The following is a 19,520-nucleotide window of genomic DNA, read 5'->3' on the forward strand; positions in this document are numbered from 1 at the left end:
GCAATCCGTGTTGAGTTACATTACGCATGACGCTTTTCACCAGGCTCCTCAAATGCCTGCTCCCTTCTAAACTCATCCTCTTCTTGTTCGCGTGTGATCTGCTTGCATACCCTAGATCTAGCTCTTAGCCAGCCACCAAAAACCAACAAAGTGAATGGGATGGAAGACAGTGCGAGCGCAATGAAACCGATTGTCGATGACGCCCATGGGAAAGACAGGTTATCGAACATAGCGGTTGCGAAGAAAGGAAAAGTTGCACCAAGAAGATTTCTCAGTAATGCTTGTGCAGCTTGTGCAGATGAACTGTATTGCTCGTATGCGTCACCAATGTAGGTGTAGACACCAGCGTAAATAGGGAAAATACCAAAGTTGACACCAATAACTGCAATCATCGATACCCATGGAGTGATCCATGGACGCGCTGTCCACCCGAACATGAACTCGAACGCTCCGAATAACACAGCTCCGAGAGCTGCTTGGTATAGACGTGCTTCAGGTGGTGCAATATGCGTGACTGGATCTTTGCTTCTTTTGTAAAGTGCATTTTGACCAAAGTTGAGAAGCCATGCAAGGAATGCACCGATGAATCCACAAATCAACACGGTCCCGGACTCGCCTGTTGATCAGGTTAGACAGGGAATTTAAGGTAATCCAAACTAAAAAACCCACCCTGGTTGAAACCGTAGTTGACTTCGTATACATGTGGGGTAGCACCTGTGAAAAGGAAAACCATGCCCCAGGCGAAACCAACCCACAGCGCCAAAGCCATAACGATTGGCTCGGTCAAAAGGTAAACAATAGGTCTAGCCAACGACTTTGACATTGCTCCTTTGAATGAATGTGCGGCATCTGTTTTGATCTTGAGGTCTGTACCATATGTCTTGTTGTAGTTGCGAACTTTCTTGTCGAGAATGACGTCATGGCGTGTTTCATCGAGGAGGAACATACACAAGAGGAAGACTGCGCCGTTCATCGCCATCTGCATCCAGTAAATGTTAGGCCAGTCGGTTTTGAATGCCAACCAGTTGCAACACAACGGACCGAGCGCGTTTGCAGTAAAGACGATGAGCGTGAATGTAGCCATGGCAACACCACGACCGTGATCACGATGGAAGAGATCAGTGATAATACCTGCGACGTGAGGACCCTCAATACTTGCAGCCAAACCCTGGAAAAGACGTGTGATGGATAGGGACTCGATGTTAGGAGCGAGCGCTTGCGGAAGGAAGAGGATAACGATGAGAAGAAGCAGACCGACAATCATTGGCCGTCTACCGTAGGACTCGGATAGAGGAGCGAGGAAAAGAGGTCCGAGACCCAAAGCAGCATTGTAGGTGAAACTGGATGTGAGGAAGACGCTGCCGCTGATACCGAACTCTGCTGTGACACCTGCTTTGGCTGCTGAGTTACCTATAGAGAATGTGAGTATGTAAAATAACCTCAACATAGCACATGGACCCACCTGAGAAAAATTTAGCTTTGAAGAATAAGCATGAGTGAAGCGTTACCCACCTGTTGCATTGAAGGCAGAAACAAAGTTGAGAAGAAGTGCCATGATATAACTCTTGGACTTCTTAGGCATTGACCATTCCCAAGGGAGCTCCTGCCCCACAAGCTCCAAGTCGATAGGCGGAGGATCGTCGTGGTTCTTGACTTCAGACATTTGGTCCTTCTTGAACTTGTCGAAAAGCATAACAGCCGATTTAGAAGAGAAGAGTGTAACTGGCGGTATGAATGCGTGGGGATGACGAACAACCTAAATTTGGAAGGTTGTTTGTGGTGATTGTTCAGTGAAAACTTGTAACCGAGAATATATTTGTCTTTATCAGTGCCGCTCACGTGGTTATCATTTTTAGCTGGGCCGTACTCCGAGGACCTTGGCGAATAAGAATTTTTGTGTTGATAAATTATTATGTGCAAAAGTAGCAGTGTTTGACAATAGACAAAGAAATACCAAGACTAATGTTGCCAAGCAGCCAAGCAAACCCAAGCCTTACCCAATTCCATCTACGAAGAATTCGAAGATTTTCCGGACTTCTGAAATCTCTGATCGAGGTGGCGGCGGAAATCGCGGAGTTGCAGGGGCGTATTCATAGCTTTACATGGTAGGCTTTGAGCAGATTTTATCCACCAAGTTCCCTATTACGTGTGCTACCCGCTTAGCCGAAGCGAGGGTATGCGAAGGTGCAGAGAATTGGAGCAACTGTCAGAGGATACAAAAATATCTTCTATAGCAAATCACATGCTTATTGTAGGATTTTGAGTGCAATAGATTTTACACCGCTTGTTCAGGTCTGTCGGGGGCAGTGAACGTGTACCAGACTGTACGAGCGTTACATGATCGACTAAGGCCTCAGGTCGATGAGCACTCCCTAAACATCCATCCAATGCCCGTAATATATCTTAGACCTTGACTATGATCACAGCCGTCGTTTCAACGGCCGTATCTCAGCTATTGGACATAATTCTCAGCGCATATGTCTACAATGGCGAATTTCGGTATCCATTTTTCATCACTTTCACTGAATTTGCTATCTTGGCAGTATTTGCGAGGATTTACACCTCGATTCGCACGAGTAAATGTGCTGGGCGGGAAGCCAAGAACGACGACACACTCTCAGCCTCTCAATATCCTCGAGTGCCCAAAGTTTCGTACCTCTTTACGCTCCTCTTGGCTGTTTCCTGGTTTCTTATGAGGATCTTGTTCAATCTGAGCCACGTCCAGGTCCGAATCGGGCGGGCATCTGAGGTGGGGGTGATGCTGTCAATAGTATTCTACTAACGTAAAAAGGCTGCCATCCCTTTTTTGCTACTACCCGCATGCTCTTATTTTAATTTGATCCACATCGACGCACCGACCGCCGCTGTAAGCAGTACCACGTGAGCATTATTAATTCTAACACCCCTACAGCTTACTATAGCAAGCTCCTTGACTCTTATTGTTAATGGCGCTGTCAACGCTGAATCTATATCTGCCCCTGCCGTGCTCCTCCAAGTTGCTAGAGTTGTCGTACGTCATTGCCCTTATCATCGCGAGGGTGTCTAACGATTCGTTGCAGTCGCAAGCTATATTCTTAACCTGCCTCAATAAAACAATCAAGGACCATCACAGGAATCCTATCTTTGCCCTCAATGCTTATGCTCCCTATGCTGCACTTATCTCTTTGATTGGCTCGGTGGCTTTCGAGGGTGCGCGTTATCTGCGCTTTCTATTCTGTCCGCTGACACTCATTACGTATTTTAGGAATTGTCCCCCTCCACGACCTGCCGATAATTGGTTTGGTGATTCTCTTGGAGAATGTGCTCTTCTTCTTAGCCAACCAGATATCAGTAGCCTTTTTGTTACACGTAAGTTTAGTCCAGTATATTGAAGACATATCTCAAACGACACAGAAATCAAATGTTATTGCCTGGTCTAGCGTTTCTCATCTAATTACGGTGAGCTTAGTTTTAATATCGATGTTCGTAACAAAGCAAGCACTGCCGCTTGGACAAGCAGTCGTTACGACCTGCTCAGCCTTCTTATCTATGTTGCTCCTCCGCACACAATTTCTGAAGCATGAGAAGGCGACTCCACCAACAACAAAGATTCACCTCCACAATCTTGCACCTCATTTGGACATTTCACATGTCACTGGAATCCAACCGCTTAAAACACCACCAAATCTTAGTCGTACAAACAGCTCACAGCGTCTACAACATCCTCAATGAGGAATAATTGATAACTTGTATTTTACACTGTATAACAATTTTAATGGACATATGTTTTTTGCTTCGATCGCTTACGCTGATGAGGGAGGATAAGAAGACAGTGACAGCGACGACAGCGGCAACAGCGGCAACAGCGACGCCAACAGGGTATTGGTACTACGTTGGATTGTATTTGATGTTCAATCTTGCTTTGACGCTGTTCAATAAAGCCGTTCTCGATGACTTACCGTATCCATACACGCTCACTGCCGTACACGCTGCATCTAACGTAATTGGGTGTACGATTGCCAGGCTGTATGGACTATACGTGGGTGTCTGTTTGCAATTTAGACCCGCTGCTCATCCAGCACCTAGACGCCAGCGAAACTCTCAACAACGGAAATTGTGATTTTGATCTTCTTTGTGAGTTGGGGATAGTTTATAGTGCCCAATCTCAACCGCTGAAAGTCCACGCTGTACACCATCAACATTGCTGTGTCCAATCTGTCACTCAGTCTTGTCACAGTACCTGTTCACCAGGTGGGCATTTGATTGTTTATCGGGGTTAATCTTACGTTAGCTCAGATTATAAGGTCACTAGGACCTCTCTTCACCATGGCACTAGCTGTGCCTATCCTCGGATCTAAATTCTCAATACCCAAACTAGTGTCTTTGTTACCAGTAATCGCCGGTATCGCTCTGACGACATATGGCGAGATTAGCTTTACAGCACTCGGTCTGTTCCTCACATTCGCGGGTACAATCTTAGCAGCTTTCAAGACAGTCGTCACCAACTTGATGCAAACTGGTCAGCGATTCCAAATGCATCCTCTCGACTTACTCCATTGGCTGTCTCCATTGGCGTTGGCGCAGTGTATCGCTTATGCCGTCTACACAGGCGAGTACTTTGAAGTATACAAGGATCTCTGGCCGATGCATAACGTCTACAAGACTATCTTGGTGATTGCACTAAATGGTGCCCTTGCTTTCGGATTGAATGTTGTATCTTTCGTGTCGAATAAGAAGGTCGGACCACTTACCATCTCAGTCGCTGCGAATATCAAGCAGGTACTCACTGTTGTTCTGTCTTTCTTCTTTTTTGAGTTGAGCGTTAGTCAAGTGGGCTTTGTGGGCATAGTTTTAGCTTTGCTGGGAGGTGTGTGATGATCGTTTCAGGTGGTTTGCTTACTTGATTAACCTCCAACTACAGGTCTTTGGTATGGCAGAGTGGAGTATAATGACAAAAAACGCGCATTAACTTTGTAGACCGCTTCTTACGCTCATGTACTATTAGTCTGTAGAATACAATAATTTATGTCTATGCTAAGGTGTGGCTACTGTTGAGCCAGCAACCAAGGTCTTTCATTCCAGAAGACGTCTTTGATAATGTCTACGTGCAATGTCTGTATGTCTCCGCGCGTGCCATCTATACCATCCTTGCGTATTTTTTCAATTCTTTTTTTTTCCTTGTAGGCACCATCCGATGGCACTTGAGGCAGTGAAGGAGGATCGCGCACCAGGACAGAACCTTTCTTGTACATTTCATTCAGCTGATTGTAGTTTATGCCGTAATCTTTGAACAGAATGTCATGCTTTTGAGATGAGACAGTGCCTTTCAACAGATTGTGTGCTTCCCTCTCTGTCTTCTTACCCTGCTGGACAATAGCCCAGAAGCAGGTGTTGTATAGGTTGTTTATATGTGCTGGGAGCGCTTTTAGTTTGAATATGTCAATAAACGCGCTTTAAAACCCACTATCGACTTGCCTCCAAGCGAAATAGTCGCGAACGTGTATAGTGAGGGGGTAAGTGATAATTCTACCGTCAAAAATGGGTGGATAAGCGAGTGGAATACTAAAGTGTCTGCTCCAATTGTACATAAAAGCTGAAGAAAACGCAGAAACAACCTGAGTCACTATCTTTGCTTTACGGCGATCATAGATATGTGATTGAGGGCGCAAAAGGAAGCTTTTCGAGTGTGATTGTGAGTTTGGGTGCGAGGATTACTGGCATATTGACCCACCTATATTCATCACTCTCCCCGAAAGCCAAAATTACATCGTGGAGCTGCTGCATAACGAATTGAGCAGCGTCATTCATGCATTCTAAGGCTCGGCTATCATTTGGTTTCCTGAAATTATGTATATCGCTGAATCTAATTGCATTTTAGAGCGAATTGGAGTGCAAGATTGCTGTCACACCTGTGGAAGCTGTGACCATCTATTCTCACAACTGAGAAAGTACTCGGGATCAATCTGTCGTGTTCCTCGAACTCCCGTACGTATCCGAATCTTGAGTTGGCCATGTTGGTTGAAATAAGAAGAACATCCGAGTGGGTTAACATTTTAATCCTTTAAAGGAAAACCCTCAAATCCCCTGAGATTCGTCTAAAAATTAAATTTCTAAATTCAGAAATTAACCGTCATAAGCTTATCTTTCCAACGACGACGGCGAGAAGAACTACGAAGATGGATGATGACCATCCAATTCCACAGGCAGTATCAAATTTGAGGGATACGAATAAACGGTCTTCATCACAGCCTAGCAGCAGATCAGTCACTTTCTCAATTCGAGATAATGACGTTAATAATGTTGATAACGATAACGCTGTGGCAGATACAGACACTGAGGATGATTATGATGATAATCACAGATACAGGCGCAGTCTCCGTTTCGAGGATGACCTTGATACAGGCGATGTTAATCACAATGATACCCCGGATCAGGACGACGCTTGCATGGGAAATCCGGAGAAAGTAAACGCTGATCTTGAAACGCAAGCAAAGGACACAGAACACGCGGAACCGCCACAACCACCATCACCTCGACAACCTAAATGGCACAAATTCATTCAATGGAAGTACATTCGCTGGTTATATACAAATCACTCTTGGCATCACTTCAGACCTGTCATTAGAGCAAGTTTGGCTGCATGGCTTGGTCTTCTCCTTTTCCTCATTCAACCCGTCTTAGTCTTGATGGGCCAGGCTGCTTTCTATATCCTCGTTTGTGGTTTCTTGGCATCTCCACGTGATGCTATTTTACCAGACATTGAGCGTCAGATCATAAACCTAGTCTTTGTGTGCGCAGCCTGGGCTTGGTCAATAATCGGCCTTTCGATCGGTTTTGCAGGACGAGACGAAGCTCAGAACGAAGCTACAATGTCAGCCGTCCTTGAAGAAGCAAGCGCGATGAATAATTCTGATCTACAGCTATACATTCAACAGCAAGCTGTGGAAGGCCGGTTCATCCAAGCATCAACATCAGTCACAGCGGCCATCTTCCTTGCCTTCGGAAGTGGATTTTTCCTCTATCTTAAATCTAAACTATCACCACCACGCTATGGAGTAGCCTGTGTGTTTTCGACAATCTGTCTGATCGTATCGTTGACACAAGGTCATACCGCTTACTCCCCCAATTACAAGATAGGATCGTATTTCGCTCTCCCTCTAGCATTACAGTCAGCAATCAATATTCTTTGCTCTATGTTCGTGCTACCTGTCACTGTCAACCACCAATTCTTGCTTGGATTACAGGCGGTACTCCAACCGCTACAAAAGTTTACTCACGCAGAAACTGATTTGTTGGGCATTCCTGTCACGTCCGAGGATTGGATAGAAAGGGTAAGGTATCTCAAGACGCTCAACTCCCAATCCGTTCAAGCAATGATAGCGGTGCGTAGCAAGGACGCTCACGTCTTCCGTGAATACAGCTTCGGATTGTTGAGAGGCAGGGATTGTCATGAGTTGTTGGAATTGATACGAAATGTCCACCTGCGTAGTGGTGGGTTTATCACTTTTAGCGAAGCTTTGTTGGTCGCGTTTCACAACAAACACATCTTACAAGAAGCTGTAACACTAGCTGAGCCTGAAGATGTAGCGCAGAGTGCGGCATCTATTTACAGCCCCTCGAGAAACCCATCTCCCTTCTCATCTCAGCAAAACACACCTAGGAGCTCAGTCGCTCTGTCGAGATACGATACTGGTGACTCGAGGGATGTTGACAGTCATCATTCAGCTTTGCACATCTTTGGTTCGCATAGTATAGGTACTCTCACAGAACTGCTGCACAAGTCGAAGAGGAAACATGTTGCACCAATTGGTGTCTTTGAATCCCAGAGATACATGGCGCTTGAGGAGCGTATGAAATTCACTGATCAGGAGTTCGTGAGGGCACATTTTGCAATAGTCAGTGAACATTCGAGAGATCTTAACGATACCACGGCTGTTACTCTAGCACACGTCCAGAAGCAAATCGAGAGGGTTGATCGTGTTAGACTAGGATCGTGGCTTTTTCGTCGGCACGATTCTCCAGGCGAGGGTAACGCGATTATTGAGAATATGGAGATTTGCGATAATCTCCGCCGCGCTATCACCAAATTCAAGACTGAGGATAGACTAGCAGTACTGAGAAACTACTCTCAGTTCTTCGATGGCTCGCAGCCACGCGCAAAAATACCTTACAGAGCTTTGTTTTGGAGCTTCAATTATCAGTACTACCTCCTCGGTTTCTCAGGTGCACTCCTAGAACTTGCCGAAAAAATGTCCAATCTCGAAGCTAAGCGAAAAAAGCCTAGACTATGGATTCCTGAAGTGCATCTCTTTGGCTGGTTTGCTAGTAGCACCGAAAAGCATGGCGAAGAGGAAGAAGACGATGACGATCCCGAGCACATGGCAGATGTAATGGAAGTATACCCTCAATCGAGAGATCCCGACGTTCTAGCACCTTCGAATGTTTTTGAAAGATTTGGGTGGGTGTTTGTTTGATGCTAAGCTGATATATACTGAACGGACACCTTAAGATCAGTGTTATGGAAATTGTGGATGTTTGTTATGTCCAAACAGTCTTTGTTTGCGCTCAAAACTGCGCTTCTGGTTGCCCTCGTTACGCTGCCTGCCTTCCTGAAAACCTCGGCAGGGTTTTACTATTACGAACGGGGATTATGGGTCGCAATTATGGCCAATTTGACACACAGTCAACACCGAGTGAGTATTTGAGAGTTTTCACTTAGTTATAATGTCTGACGATTGGGTACAAAGGGTGATACTCTCTTCAATTGGTTCACGCGTCTGGTGTACTCTGTAGTCGGTATTTTCAGTGGTCTGCTGATATGGTAGGTAGTTGTTTGTTCATTTCTCAGTTGTTGACAAAGTGTAATTTTCTCATTAGGACAATAGCAGCTCAAAAAGGAACAGGTAATCCATACGCTGTCGGCGCGACGTGCGCAGTAGCATTCCCGATTATGTTCTACATAGTCATGTATTTCCCCGGTACGAATGTAGGATTGATGGTGTTAATGGTTTCTGTAGCTATGGTTTTGGGCTATAGCTGGCAAGACGCACACAATCCATCGCTTGTGAATGTCGGATGGGGATGGGATCTAGCTTGGAAGAGACTTGTTTTGGTAATCATTGGCGTTACAGCTGCATTCGTTTTCGCATACGTTCCACCAGTCTCCAGTGCCAAGAGACACCAGCGGTATATATACTCGCGCACAATAACAACAACAGCCAATAGCTGGTGTGCTATTGTTGGATATGCACTTAACAGTCATCATAGGGATATCGATGAGCAGGCAATAACCAAAACACTTCTTGCGGTTAAGTCGAAACTTCGGAAAAGTAAAGCTAGACAGGATTTTGCAGCTTTCGAATTCAGCTTAAGGGGTAGATGGCCTAGAGCGAGGTATGAAGCATTGCTTAATGTGCAACTAGATTTAGTAGAGCTGCTGTCGCAATTCATGGCTGTTGCGAAAGAGTTAGACCCGCTGTGGATGCAGTGCGTGATGAGTCGGAGCAGATATAACGATCATAGATTTGTGGGTGGTGATTTACAATTTGAATCTTTAGCTGACAATGATACAATACAGGTCGGCGATGTCTTGGCTTGTTTCGAAATGTGCGCTACGAGTATCAAGACAGGAATGCCCCTTCCTCAGATAACACCTTGTCCGTTGGTAGATCGGGGATATTCAGCAAAATTAGGATTGGATCTTGGCGAGCACGTCCCGGATGGACTACCATCGCATGTTGATTTCAATGTTTTGAAAAGCGAGGAGTATTGGGTGGGTTTGAAGTGGGAAACAAGTCTTTTCTGACAAAATCACACCAGCTTTATTGTGTCGCCTACTCGCTATCGCAGTCTATTTTGATCCGATTGGATAGACTAATGATTTACACCAAATCGCTAGTTGGTGAGCAATTCCATATTATGTTAGATGTTTAGACGGGAGGTTTAATTTAGTCTCGATAGTTGTATTTTTAAGGATTTATGTAAAGCATTGTTAATATCATCTACGTTAGATTGATTGGTTGTGTTTGAGTTTTGCTCACGTTTCATAATTCAGACAATCAAAGAGTAAAATCACAAAAGCAGCAGTAATAGCCCAACGAAAAGGTGTATGGAAACGTTACATGAATCTAGTAAACGTAACCGAGGATCTTACCACCAGTGTGCTTACGTCTGGCCTCCTCGTGGTCGACGATGCCGGAAGAGGTAGTAAGAATGATCTTACCGAATGAACGAGCTGGAAGGAGCATAGCAACCCAGTTCTCGATTTGAGAGAGTTGTACGTTGAATCTTGGGGAGATAACACCGCACTTGTTCAAACGACCGTTGAGTTGAACGACGACCTTTCCAGAACGGTGGTCATCGACTTCTTCAAAGTCGCCAATGTAGCCTGAGAGAGATGTGAGAAGGTGAATGAGGAAGGGAGATGGTTTGATTGGTTGTTAGGCGAATGAAAAAGAGAGTGAAAAAGTGTAATGTAGACACGTTACCGTTTCCAACGTATATGGGTGGATACGCAAGAATGTCTTTGTGTCAGTGAATATATCGACGTCTTAAAGAATGAAGGCGGGAGGAGTAGCCACAACATCAAACAGTTATAACGTCGAAAAGGAAGGATGAAAAAATTCACCTGACAACCAACCAAACCATTTCGAATAAAGCAACTCACCATGCTTTTGCATGACAGACAAGAACTTGACGACGACCTTTGAGGAAGGACGGACGAGGACTTGACGCTTTCCGCGACGCTCAGCGTTGACGATGTTGTTGAGTGCATCGTTGAGGATAGAGACACGGACCATTTTGTCTGATGATGGCTAGAGTCAGTAAAGTGGCTTAACCCGACGAGGTACACTATCAACATGCAATTGACACTCTAGTGTTCTGTCGGGTTTGAAGGGTAATTCACACCAGCCACTAGAGTGTGTTGCATATTTCCATTACTACTAACCTTGTGAGCGTGGGCTGGGAGCGTTAAGAGAAGCCTCGAATATTTTCTTATTTTGAGATTTCGCGCATCTCACAAAATTTAAAAAATGGGCGAGGCGGATATCGAAATTGAGGAAAAATCGAAAGCTTTGAGTTAACCAAGATGGTGAGGAGAGGAAAATAGGTAGATTTGGCTGGTATTTGCAGGGAATGTGGAGGCTAGTAATATTCAAGGGTGTGGCTAGTAATTAAGCTAGTACATATTCCAGTTCAAACAATTCTTCTTCACAACGACTCAACCAGCCAAATCACCTGTACGCAATTACTGGCACTAACACACAACTCTCCAGGGTCGCGTCCGTACAAAGACAGTCAAGCGCGCTTCTCGCGTTCTCATTGAGAAGTACTACCCAAGACTTACGCTTGACTTCCACACCAACAAGAGGATCTCTGACAGTGTAGGTAGCTTATAGATTGTGAATAACCCTCTTATTCGTTGTACAGGTCGCTGTCATTCCCTCAAAGAGACTGCGCAACAAAATTGCTGGATTCACCACCCACCTCATGAAGAGAATCCAGAAGGGTCCTGTCCGTGGTATCTCATTCAAGCTCCAAGAGGAAGAACGTGAGCGTAAGGATCAATACGTTCCAGACGTCTCTGCTCTCGACACCACCGAGAACCCTCTCGAAGTCGACCCAGACACCAAGGACCTCATCAAGTCTCTCGGCTTCGACTCGCTCCCTGTCAACGTCGCCGCTGTCTCCTCTTACCAAGGCCCTGAGCGTCGTCAACGTCGTGCTGTTCCAGGTGCTGCTTAAATTCGGTTTGAGTTTGAGTTTTGAATGTAATCATGTTTTATATGTACACGCATAAACTCCAAAACAGTGTTTGCTATTAGCTTGTTTTTACCTGCTTCTCTAAACTTGATATCCTCGCTTTGAGGTTGTTGATGTGGGTTATCTGCAGTAATTTGAGTACTTACATGCCACAAATTCTCCACCCCCACCTACCGTATCATCCAGCACCGTCAGCTTGAAATCACTCGGCTTAGATTTATCGTTGTTGGTATCGTTGCTGACGAGCTGTCGCAGCTCCTCGAAACGCATATTCACTCTCAACCTACGTCTCTTCTCGAGCTCTGAATGCTGCTGCCTGCGATGTGTTTCCTTCTCCTCCTTTGTCAATTCGTACTTTGTCATCCACGCCTATCCGTGTCCCGTGACAAACGTTGAAAATGTACCATGTCATTGTGTCGATGACAGGCACGTGAGCGGCGTGGGCGGTTTGAGCGGTTTAAGCGGTAGTGAAATGTGCTATAGAAACAGTGTATATACATTATAAAATATCCGTGAATATTACACAAACAACCCCGCATTAGCAACACCTACCGAGAAATCCACCACCATTATCCGCTTGTCATGTGAAGCTGTGACGATTCTCCTACTATCAAAAGCGAGGTCAAATATGAGAGAGGAGTGATGATTGACCGTGTTAGTGTATTGAATATCGCCGTCGACCTTATTAAGATTCCACACCTTAACGCAGCGATCGTAGCTGCCACTAACAATGATACGACGTGCGCTATCGATCTGCAGCGACCTCACCAACCCAGCGTGACCGACGAGGTTACACAGGTGAGTTCCATCAGTAAGCGATAGCTGTATGGTATTATCAGAAGAACCCGACGCAATGACCTCATTGTCAACATCTATACAAGCAATACCTCTACTATGCGTATTCTCAATCCGTCTCACCAACCTACCCTCATCGAGATTCCAGACATTGATAGCCTTATCGCCCCCCGCACTAGCGAGGACGTTAGATTTGGTGATCGAGAGGCTGTTGACGGGCGACGAGTGTGCGTGATCGAGTTGGTAGAGCAAAGTGAGGCTCTTACGTGAGTAGACACAAATACTTGAGTCTTTACTACACGAAGCGATGAAATGGTTGTTGAAGTCTACATCGAGGACTCCCGCCGTGTGGTGTGAGAGTGTACGCGCTACTTTCGCCCGCCCTAGCGTACGTCCACTGCCCAGCTTCCATACATGTACCACCCCATCAGAGCCGGCGGACACTCCAAACGTTTTGCAGAACTTGAGACTTATCACTGAACCGTCGTGCGCATCAGAGTACGTCGCAAGCAGTCGCAGCGTCTGCATGTCCCAGATACGTATCGATCTGTCGCGCGAACCTGACAGAATCTTCTCGTCGTCGAACGCTACTGTGTACACCTGTGTGGTTGTCAATTCACACCTGCTGACACTGCCTACTGCCTTCAACCCACGCTGTCTGTGTGCCCTTGGAGGAAATCAATCTTGGGATCAGCACCACCAAACCACCTGCGCTCTAATTGCATCCTGCATTTGAACAACTCGTACCAGTCGAGTGAGGTTGGTTTGAAAGAGAGTGGAGTGAGTGGTGTGGATGGCGTGTGTGGTGTGTGTGGTGTGTGCACTGTGTGTGCTGGTGAATCAGTTATTGATAGTGGAGTGAATTGAGTGTTTTTGTTTATTCCACTCGCAAATGCACTTCTGTTAACGCTATTTGATCTGCTTAATCCACTTGACCTAGATAAACTACCCACTGAGCTCGATCGAGAGAGTGTAGGTGGTGTGTATGCAGGTGTAGGCGGCGGTGTATCCTTCACTTGATCAGAAAGCTCCCAACCAAATCTGTAGAACAAGTCGCGGTATATGAGATTATCACTGGCTACATCATTCCACGATTTACAAACTAATTGGCAGTTGAGAATGTCCTCAAGGTTTATGTGTACCAGTATGTATATTGATATTTCTAGTGGCAATTCACTTATTATATCCTTGTGTACTCCAGGTATTATAGCCGACAAAATATCCATAAACTTCATCGTCAAGATGAGAATGGCTGTGATAATTACGATATAAAATTGCTATTGCATATGAATAGAGCCGTGATAATTAGAATGAACGGTGGTAATTATATGATAATACAAGTGTCTAGAAGATTCATTTATAATACATTGCTGCTCTTTTTAGCGTGCAAATTATTTGTCGCCTGGCTAATTAGATTATTCTGGCTGCTATGAGGCGATTGGATTGGTGTTTGTAGTGGTGTTGAGCTTGTTGAGGATGTGGCTGGTGATAGTGCAGGTGTATTACTGCTACCATAGTTGAGTCTATTAAGTTTGCTTGATAATATACTTGGTGAAGAAGGTAATACTTCAGCTTCCACGCTTCTCTTCCTCCAGATATTGAATACCTTTGTGAACTTGACTATCTCTTGGGTTGTAACACGCACGTCGCAGCTGAGATATCCAAACAACTCTCTCTCCACTGCATTGACCTCCCTCTGTGAAAATATCTGTTGAGATGCTATGTACCAGCTTTGATTTGTGAATGAATCGTCGTTGAACATTTTGTTCGTGATCATGATAGCTGCTAACCATAGCCTATGTCCTGAACTGCCTTTGGCGTTGGGGTACCTCGCCTTCAACCTCTGCAATAGGATCAACGCTGATAACGCCACCGATATATGTAACCTTGTCCTGTACAGTGCATAGTGGATGAAATCGCCGAGACTGACTATCGACTTTGATTCGGGGCATTCGAACAAACTGCTAACAAAGTTGGCTGCATCTTTTGAAAACTCTTTTCCAGCATTGTACCTCTCCGAAGTCGAGCCAGAAACTGCAGCGGTTGAGCCATAACTAGCGGAGCAGTGTGTGTTGAAGTTATTATTTGAAAACATTTGTTGCTTTGATGGTTCGAGTTTGAGCTTTGGAATCGATTTTGACCTTACTTTAGTCACTCGGTCTCGATGAGTCGAAACTTCCCCACCAATTTGACAGAGATTATTGTGGCTATTTTTCAAATTTTTGCTTCTAATCTGGTAAATTCGGGTGTCTGCATCTTAATTAGCTTCTCCTCTTCTCTCCCCGCTCACTCCTTGTCCTCGCCGACACATTTTCTCTGCGAAAAATTTGAAAATCTCGGAGTATTTCTCGAGGTACGTGCTAGAATGGTCTGTGATGTGACAAGCGGGGATAATTGTGCTGAGGCGGCCATTTCAGTGCACTCAAAGCACGTGCCACCCCACACCCATTTCTCGGCCGTCTCATAAATAACCTCCGACTAATCAGCTTATCCAATATCTTACACTATGCATAAATCCGCAGTTGACAAGCGTTGTAAATAATACATTATAAATCTTATATTTTTTACATTATATCTATTAAATTTATACACGCAGCGCTATAAACGGTGTACTCCGCAATACCATAGACCATTCTACGCGCGACAGACGCACTACGCACTTTTCGCAGTCTAGTCCAATTTAATCTAGTCTACTTGCACAGCTGTGGAGTCTCGAGTCTCGAGCATTCGACGCGCATCTGCATCTGTCTACGTGCATTGCGGTGCTGCTCTAAAATTAATAAATTGGACCGTGGACTACCTACCACCCAAGTACCTCCCAAGTATCAACCTCATGCCACCTCTCGGCTGCATCTTCTCGCCCGCGCATGCCCTCGCATGAACCTCGCATATGCCGAAAAGAGTCTGACGACAAGTTTCACACCCGTTCAACTCCCCGGCACCGCAGCTCTGCATGATGTGTGTAATCTGCGTGACTCATTTTGTCTGCTGACCGTCTCGTTACGTGGCATTACATTGCATTTCTCGCCTGAAACTATCCGATTTGTGCGTCGCGCGTGTCGCATTTCGCCTATCGCCTTCGCATTTCGCATCGCCCTTGGCCCGTCGCGTATCTACCCCGCCTCAGCTGATTTGCTTCTTCGCCTTGCGTCCCCGAGACAATCACAATCACACAATTGATAACTCGGGCAAGGCGATAATGATAGTGATGGCAAGTGGCAGGTGGCTGATGGAAATACCTGGAGCACATATGACCACGTTGATTAGAAATTAAACAGCACAAAACACAACATGTCATTCCATATGCACTATATATATTCTCTTATTTAGCGTGTACACGCTCATCCACTCCCTCACAAAAGCTCCACCGCTCCACCTCCACACCTAGAAATTGAGTGATCGCAGATAATCGGCAAGCTCCTCGACAACCTTAGTCGCTTCGCCTGGGAGTACAGGAGCGTCGTATTCCGTGACGAGGATCGCCTGTACAGTGCGCACGATAACGCATCCATTAGGCTGTAATTGTGTCAATGTGGGCCATGACGTTCATGACGTTGCCACGGCACACTCACCCCCTTCTTCCCATACACCTTCCCCTCGTCAGCCTGAAGAGTGAAGAATTTCTGTCCATTGAGCTTGATGCCTGAAGCCTGCGTGGCTTCAGAGTTGGAGAAAGACCCAATGATCGCTCTCTGCTCTTCCGGAGTGAGCTGGAGGTTGTGTTAGAATGTACATGCACACTAAACTCCCAGCCCCGATCGCTACTCACTTGGTAACCTGCACTTATCGCCCATATCCCGCCGTTCACTCCCATGATCGCGGCTCTGGATACCTTTTGCGTGCCGACAAGATTTCCATCTACGTATTCTGCGCTGCTTCAGTTGGCTCATAAACACTCCCCTTCACACTCACGCTGCCACGACATTTCTACTGTGGTATATGTGGTGGTTCAACCAAACGACGCACTCCAAGTGGGCCAAATGAGTCAAAATTTACTGTAAGCACACGATAGTATTTATGGCTGCTTGTTTTGCTCTATTTGAACCCTTCTTTGTCGCACACATCGTTTTACATGTACGTCACTCACTGCCACTGCAACTGCAACTGCAACTGCAAAATGGACATGTCAATGTAAATTTATAAGCTTATTCGTTGTACGCAACTATTAGCCTGATCTTAACAAATTATCTCCTAGCCTCTTGACTGGGATGTTTGATTCAATCGAGTTTTGGATTTTGTCGTGTACAGCTATGACTATCACATTTTTATAGCGCGTCATTTTACTTCCAATTCTATCCTAAAATTAGTCAGCCTTAACTTTACTGTGTTAACTTCACCTACACGTGTACGTCCGTAAACCGATTTCCCAAAAAAACGAGACAGTTAATTTCGTACACCATTGAGCCTGTCGGTAGTACAATAAAAATCCTTATTCATCGAATAATATCTCAATCGTGAACTAACTACATTCTACTTTCCCAATCCTATAAAAAGACTACCATACTATCCAATATCGCGATGCTGTTACCGGGTTGTTATTGGTTAGACGTATTCCGCTATAACTACAATTGTGTTACAGGTCTTAATCACACACACATCGCGCTATTGATTCGTCAATGATCGATCATCGATCATTCACGGACAAGGATACCCACTCCGTCCCTGCCTAGCACGCTGTCTTCTTCAGCCCTCCTAATTCCGAATTTGCTTCCACTAAGCATGAAACCGTTTTGATATATTTCATCTGGGTTGCGGAATGACTTCAGGGTTTTTTCTGCTCTGTCTCGTTGAACTGAGAAGGCGTTAACGGGTACACGTTGCTTGATCAAACGCCACCATTCGTCTCGAATCCCGGACTTGAATCCAAAGTACCTTCATACTTACTAACAATCGCTGATCTTGCTACATGCCCCGATACAGCAATAATTTGGCCTAAATATGCTAATTTGTGTTAATCGTGTTTAACTATACACTTACACTGCCACGACATGCTTGTTTTGCGAAAATTTTCCTACAATCAAAGCGAAATTCACTTAACATTGAAACTTTACGAGCAGCTGGCTGAACACTTAATTGAAAATTTCATCAGCCTCACACACCAATCTATGTACTATTTATATCGCAAAAATGTAACAAACTTATTCAATAACGCACCAATTTCTCAACCAGATCCGATACATATCCTTCAACTGTACCGATCTTTGCTTCTTCGGTGAAAAATGCGATAATATTCACGTTATCCGACGACGAAATGAGGCAAAATTCATGCTTTCCTTAAAAATAATCAGCGTTGACGTGGTATTGTTAGAAAACCCTACAGTCTGGCAAATTCCGAGCAACGTCAGCTTGAATAGATGAAGTGAAACTTCCTCTCCATTAATCTTGATAGAGCGTAATATATTTGAAAATTGAATCGATGGAAAAGTGCGTAACTAGTTTTTGATCTTCTCCACTTATTTATGCTAGTTATTAACGTATTGAGATTGCTCAAACATCATTAAACACCTCAAATTCCGAACTGGAAGCCAATTGCCTCCATCATACTTAATAATAGTTGCATCTTTTATGAGGGAATACACGAGTTTCTCAACCTTATCCATTCCATCTTAGTCTTCGTACTAAAATCTTCAAGATACACACTAACACTACCAATCAACTCCTTCAGACATGATTGTTATTAATAATCGTCAATGAACCAGTTGCGTGTCTCATGACGGATTAAGTTGAATTGAATAATTCAAGTTTTGAATGTGAAACTAGGTGAAACGCACCATGAATCACTCCAGTTGCATCTCCTCGAACAACTCCTCGTATACGTCAATTGTCACAGCTAAGACAATGAACATAACCTATTCAGAGCGCAATTATACATTCATTTGCACTCTCAAATGAAACAGCGATAACTTTACAGGATATCCAACACCTACACCTCCCCGTCCGTAAAAAATTCATAAATAGATAGGTGTATCACTTTAAGCCATCGAGCCTGATTGTAGATGCCATTGTAAATTCAAAGTTGTCTTTGAATGGGATCATTGTGGATTTTGTTCATTTTCTATCTGATCTGAGAACAGAATCAACTTTAAACTCGATTAATTGAAACAATTTTAACGTTACAAACAGGGCAATTCAAGTAGCTGCTCAAATAGCCCACTAAACACGCATAATCGTATACGTGTCCACATTGCGCTGCATACGAAACTCCGATATCGTTATTACAGCACACAGCACACCGACTAACACCATCGCCGTGCTCTTGCGTTACAGGCAGGGTTCTACGAGGTGTGAGTGTGCTCCTGCTTGTATAAACGCTGTAAACGAATTCCTGTGTTGTAATAATTCAGCATTGCACCTCACCCTGCCTTGTCGAATAGATACGCACAGTCATTACACTCCAGACTAGCTGCCGCTGCGTGAATTCGAGGTTGATGTTGGTGACGCACCCGCTCCCCTCCACTCCCAATCCCAGCATTCTCTCGCTCAGATTCGCATAGCGTCCACCGGCAACAAAGACAAGCCAATTCGCAAGCCCTGCTGCATCGGCCACCCTCTCTGCAACTTCCAGTAGTGACGCTAGACGGCGCTTGACGTGGTATCTAGATAGACTGCTCCAGTCCTCCACTGCCACCTTGTCCTTCAGCTTTCGGTGTGCGTATGGGATTATAACACGAGTCATGACATAGAGAAGACTGGAAATTGTGTTTAAATTAGTGTATTTGAGCAAATGCAGATCCATTCCGTATATGCTCTTGAACGCTCGCAGATATTTCCACATGTAAACACTCCGTATCAACGTCGTTATCTCATCTGCGTTGTTCATCTCGAAACCATTGAGCTGAGTGCTAGCCAATAAAGACACTCACCCCTAACACCCTCAGCGCTTCAACCACAGGTCGACTCAGTCCTCGCACCACCTCCTCGTCTAGCTCCTGTCCATCTAATCGCTGCACCCTCATGACGCAAGTTTGAGAAACGAAATAAAT

General features: G+C 44.9%; 11 protein-coding genes across 11 annotated transcripts; 4 read left to right on the plus strand and 7 right to left on the minus strand.

The window, feature by feature from the left end:
- Window positions 1-20: 20 nt before the first annotated feature.
- Window positions 21-1,693, minus strand: J056_004138 (uncharacterized protein; the record flags this gene model as incomplete). The annotated part of the gene is made up of 4 exons (XM_009269339.1): window positions 21-616; window positions 670-1,410; window positions 1,463-1,477; window positions 1,513-1,693. The coding sequence occupies 4 exons, from the start codon at window positions 1,691-1,693 to the stop codon at window positions 21-23; spliced, it is 1,533 nt and encodes a 510-aa protein (XP_009267614.1).
- Window positions 1,694-2,692: 999 nt separating this feature from the next.
- J056_004139 (uncharacterized protein) lies at window positions 2,693-3,711 on the plus strand (the record flags this gene model as incomplete). Its single annotated transcript, XM_009269340.1, has 6 exons — window positions 2,693-2,749; window positions 2,792-2,866; window positions 2,912-3,010; window positions 3,060-3,189; window positions 3,245-3,348; window positions 3,394-3,711. 6 exons carry the CDS (start codon window positions 2,693-2,695, stop codon window positions 3,709-3,711), a joined length of 783 nt encoding a protein of 260 aa, XP_009267615.1.
- Window positions 3,712-3,790: 79 nt separating this feature from the next.
- J056_004140 (uncharacterized protein) lies at window positions 3,791-4,956 on the plus strand (the record flags this gene model as incomplete). The annotated part of the gene is made up of 5 exons (XM_009269341.1): window positions 3,791-4,018; window positions 4,066-4,113; window positions 4,159-4,230; window positions 4,276-4,846; window positions 4,901-4,956. 5 exons carry the CDS (start codon window positions 3,791-3,793, stop codon window positions 4,954-4,956), a joined length of 975 nt encoding a protein of 324 aa, XP_009267616.1.
- Window positions 4,957-5,024: 68 nt separating this feature from the next.
- On the minus strand, window positions 5,025-5,992 carry J056_004141 (tRNA(His) guanylyltransferase; the record flags this gene model as incomplete). Its single annotated transcript, XM_009269342.1, has 4 exons — window positions 5,025-5,392; window positions 5,444-5,655; window positions 5,711-5,842; window positions 5,889-5,992. The coding sequence occupies 4 exons, from the start codon at window positions 5,990-5,992 to the stop codon at window positions 5,025-5,027; spliced, it is 816 nt and encodes a 271-aa protein (XP_009267617.1).
- A 163-nt stretch (window positions 5,993-6,155) lies between these two features.
- On the plus strand, window positions 6,156-9,912 carry J056_004142 (uncharacterized protein; the record flags this gene model as incomplete). The annotated part of the gene is made up of 6 exons (XM_009269343.1): window positions 6,156-8,437; window positions 8,489-8,672; window positions 8,727-8,800; window positions 8,857-9,505; window positions 9,557-9,751; window positions 9,799-9,912. The coding sequence occupies 6 exons, from the start codon at window positions 6,156-6,158 to the stop codon at window positions 9,910-9,912; spliced, it is 3,498 nt and encodes a 1,165-aa protein (XP_009267618.1).
- Window positions 9,913-10,106: 194 nt separating this feature from the next.
- J056_004143 (40S ribosomal protein S22) lies at window positions 10,107-10,778 on the minus strand (the record flags this gene model as incomplete). Its single annotated transcript, XM_009269344.1, has 2 exons — window positions 10,107-10,366; window positions 10,646-10,778. The coding sequence occupies 2 exons, from the start codon at window positions 10,776-10,778 to the stop codon at window positions 10,107-10,109; spliced, it is 393 nt and encodes a 130-aa protein (XP_009267619.1).
- Window positions 10,779-11,012: 234 nt separating this feature from the next.
- On the plus strand, window positions 11,013-11,724 carry J056_004144 (40S ribosomal protein S17; the record flags this gene model as incomplete). The annotated part of the gene is made up of 4 exons (XM_009269345.1): window positions 11,013-11,058; window positions 11,209-11,219; window positions 11,256-11,363; window positions 11,410-11,724. The coding sequence occupies 4 exons, from the start codon at window positions 11,013-11,015 to the stop codon at window positions 11,722-11,724; spliced, it is 480 nt and encodes a 159-aa protein (XP_009267620.1).
- Window positions 11,725-11,800: 76 nt separating this feature from the next.
- Window positions 11,801-13,772, minus strand: J056_004145 (F-box/WD repeat-containing protein 11; the record flags this gene model as incomplete). The annotated part of the gene is made up of 4 exons (XM_009269346.1): window positions 11,801-11,866; window positions 11,917-12,111; window positions 12,295-13,137; window positions 13,191-13,772. The coding sequence occupies 4 exons, from the start codon at window positions 13,770-13,772 to the stop codon at window positions 11,801-11,803; spliced, it is 1,686 nt and encodes a 561-aa protein (XP_009267621.1).
- A 122-nt stretch (window positions 13,773-13,894) lies between these two features.
- J056_004146 (PHO85 cyclin-9) lies at window positions 13,895-14,632 on the minus strand (the record flags this gene model as incomplete). Its single annotated transcript, XM_009269347.1, has 1 exon — window positions 13,895-14,632. One exon carries the CDS (start codon window positions 14,630-14,632, stop codon window positions 13,895-13,897), a length of 738 nt encoding a protein of 245 aa, XP_009267622.1.
- A 1,289-nt stretch (window positions 14,633-15,921) lies between these two features.
- Window positions 15,922-16,462, minus strand: J056_004147 (Profilin-1B; the record flags this gene model as incomplete). Its single annotated transcript, XM_009269348.1, has 4 exons — window positions 15,922-16,053; window positions 16,110-16,247; window positions 16,307-16,404; window positions 16,450-16,462. 4 exons carry the CDS (start codon window positions 16,460-16,462, stop codon window positions 15,922-15,924), a joined length of 381 nt encoding a protein of 126 aa, XP_009267623.1.
- A 2,415-nt stretch (window positions 16,463-18,877) lies between these two features.
- On the minus strand, window positions 18,878-19,493 carry J056_004148 (uncharacterized protein; the record flags this gene model as incomplete). The annotated part of the gene is made up of 2 exons (XM_009269349.1): window positions 18,878-19,357; window positions 19,401-19,493. The coding sequence occupies 2 exons, from the start codon at window positions 19,491-19,493 to the stop codon at window positions 18,878-18,880; spliced, it is 573 nt and encodes a 190-aa protein (XP_009267624.1).
- Window positions 19,494-19,520: the final 27 nt, after the last annotated feature.

The sequence above is a fragment of the Wallemia ichthyophaga genome (assembly GCF_000400465.1).
Source record: "Wallemia ichthyophaga EXF-994 unplaced genomic scaffold scaffold7, whole genome shotgun sequence".
NCBI lineage: Eukaryota > Fungi > Basidiomycota > Wallemiomycetes > Wallemiales > Wallemiaceae > Wallemia > Wallemia ichthyophaga.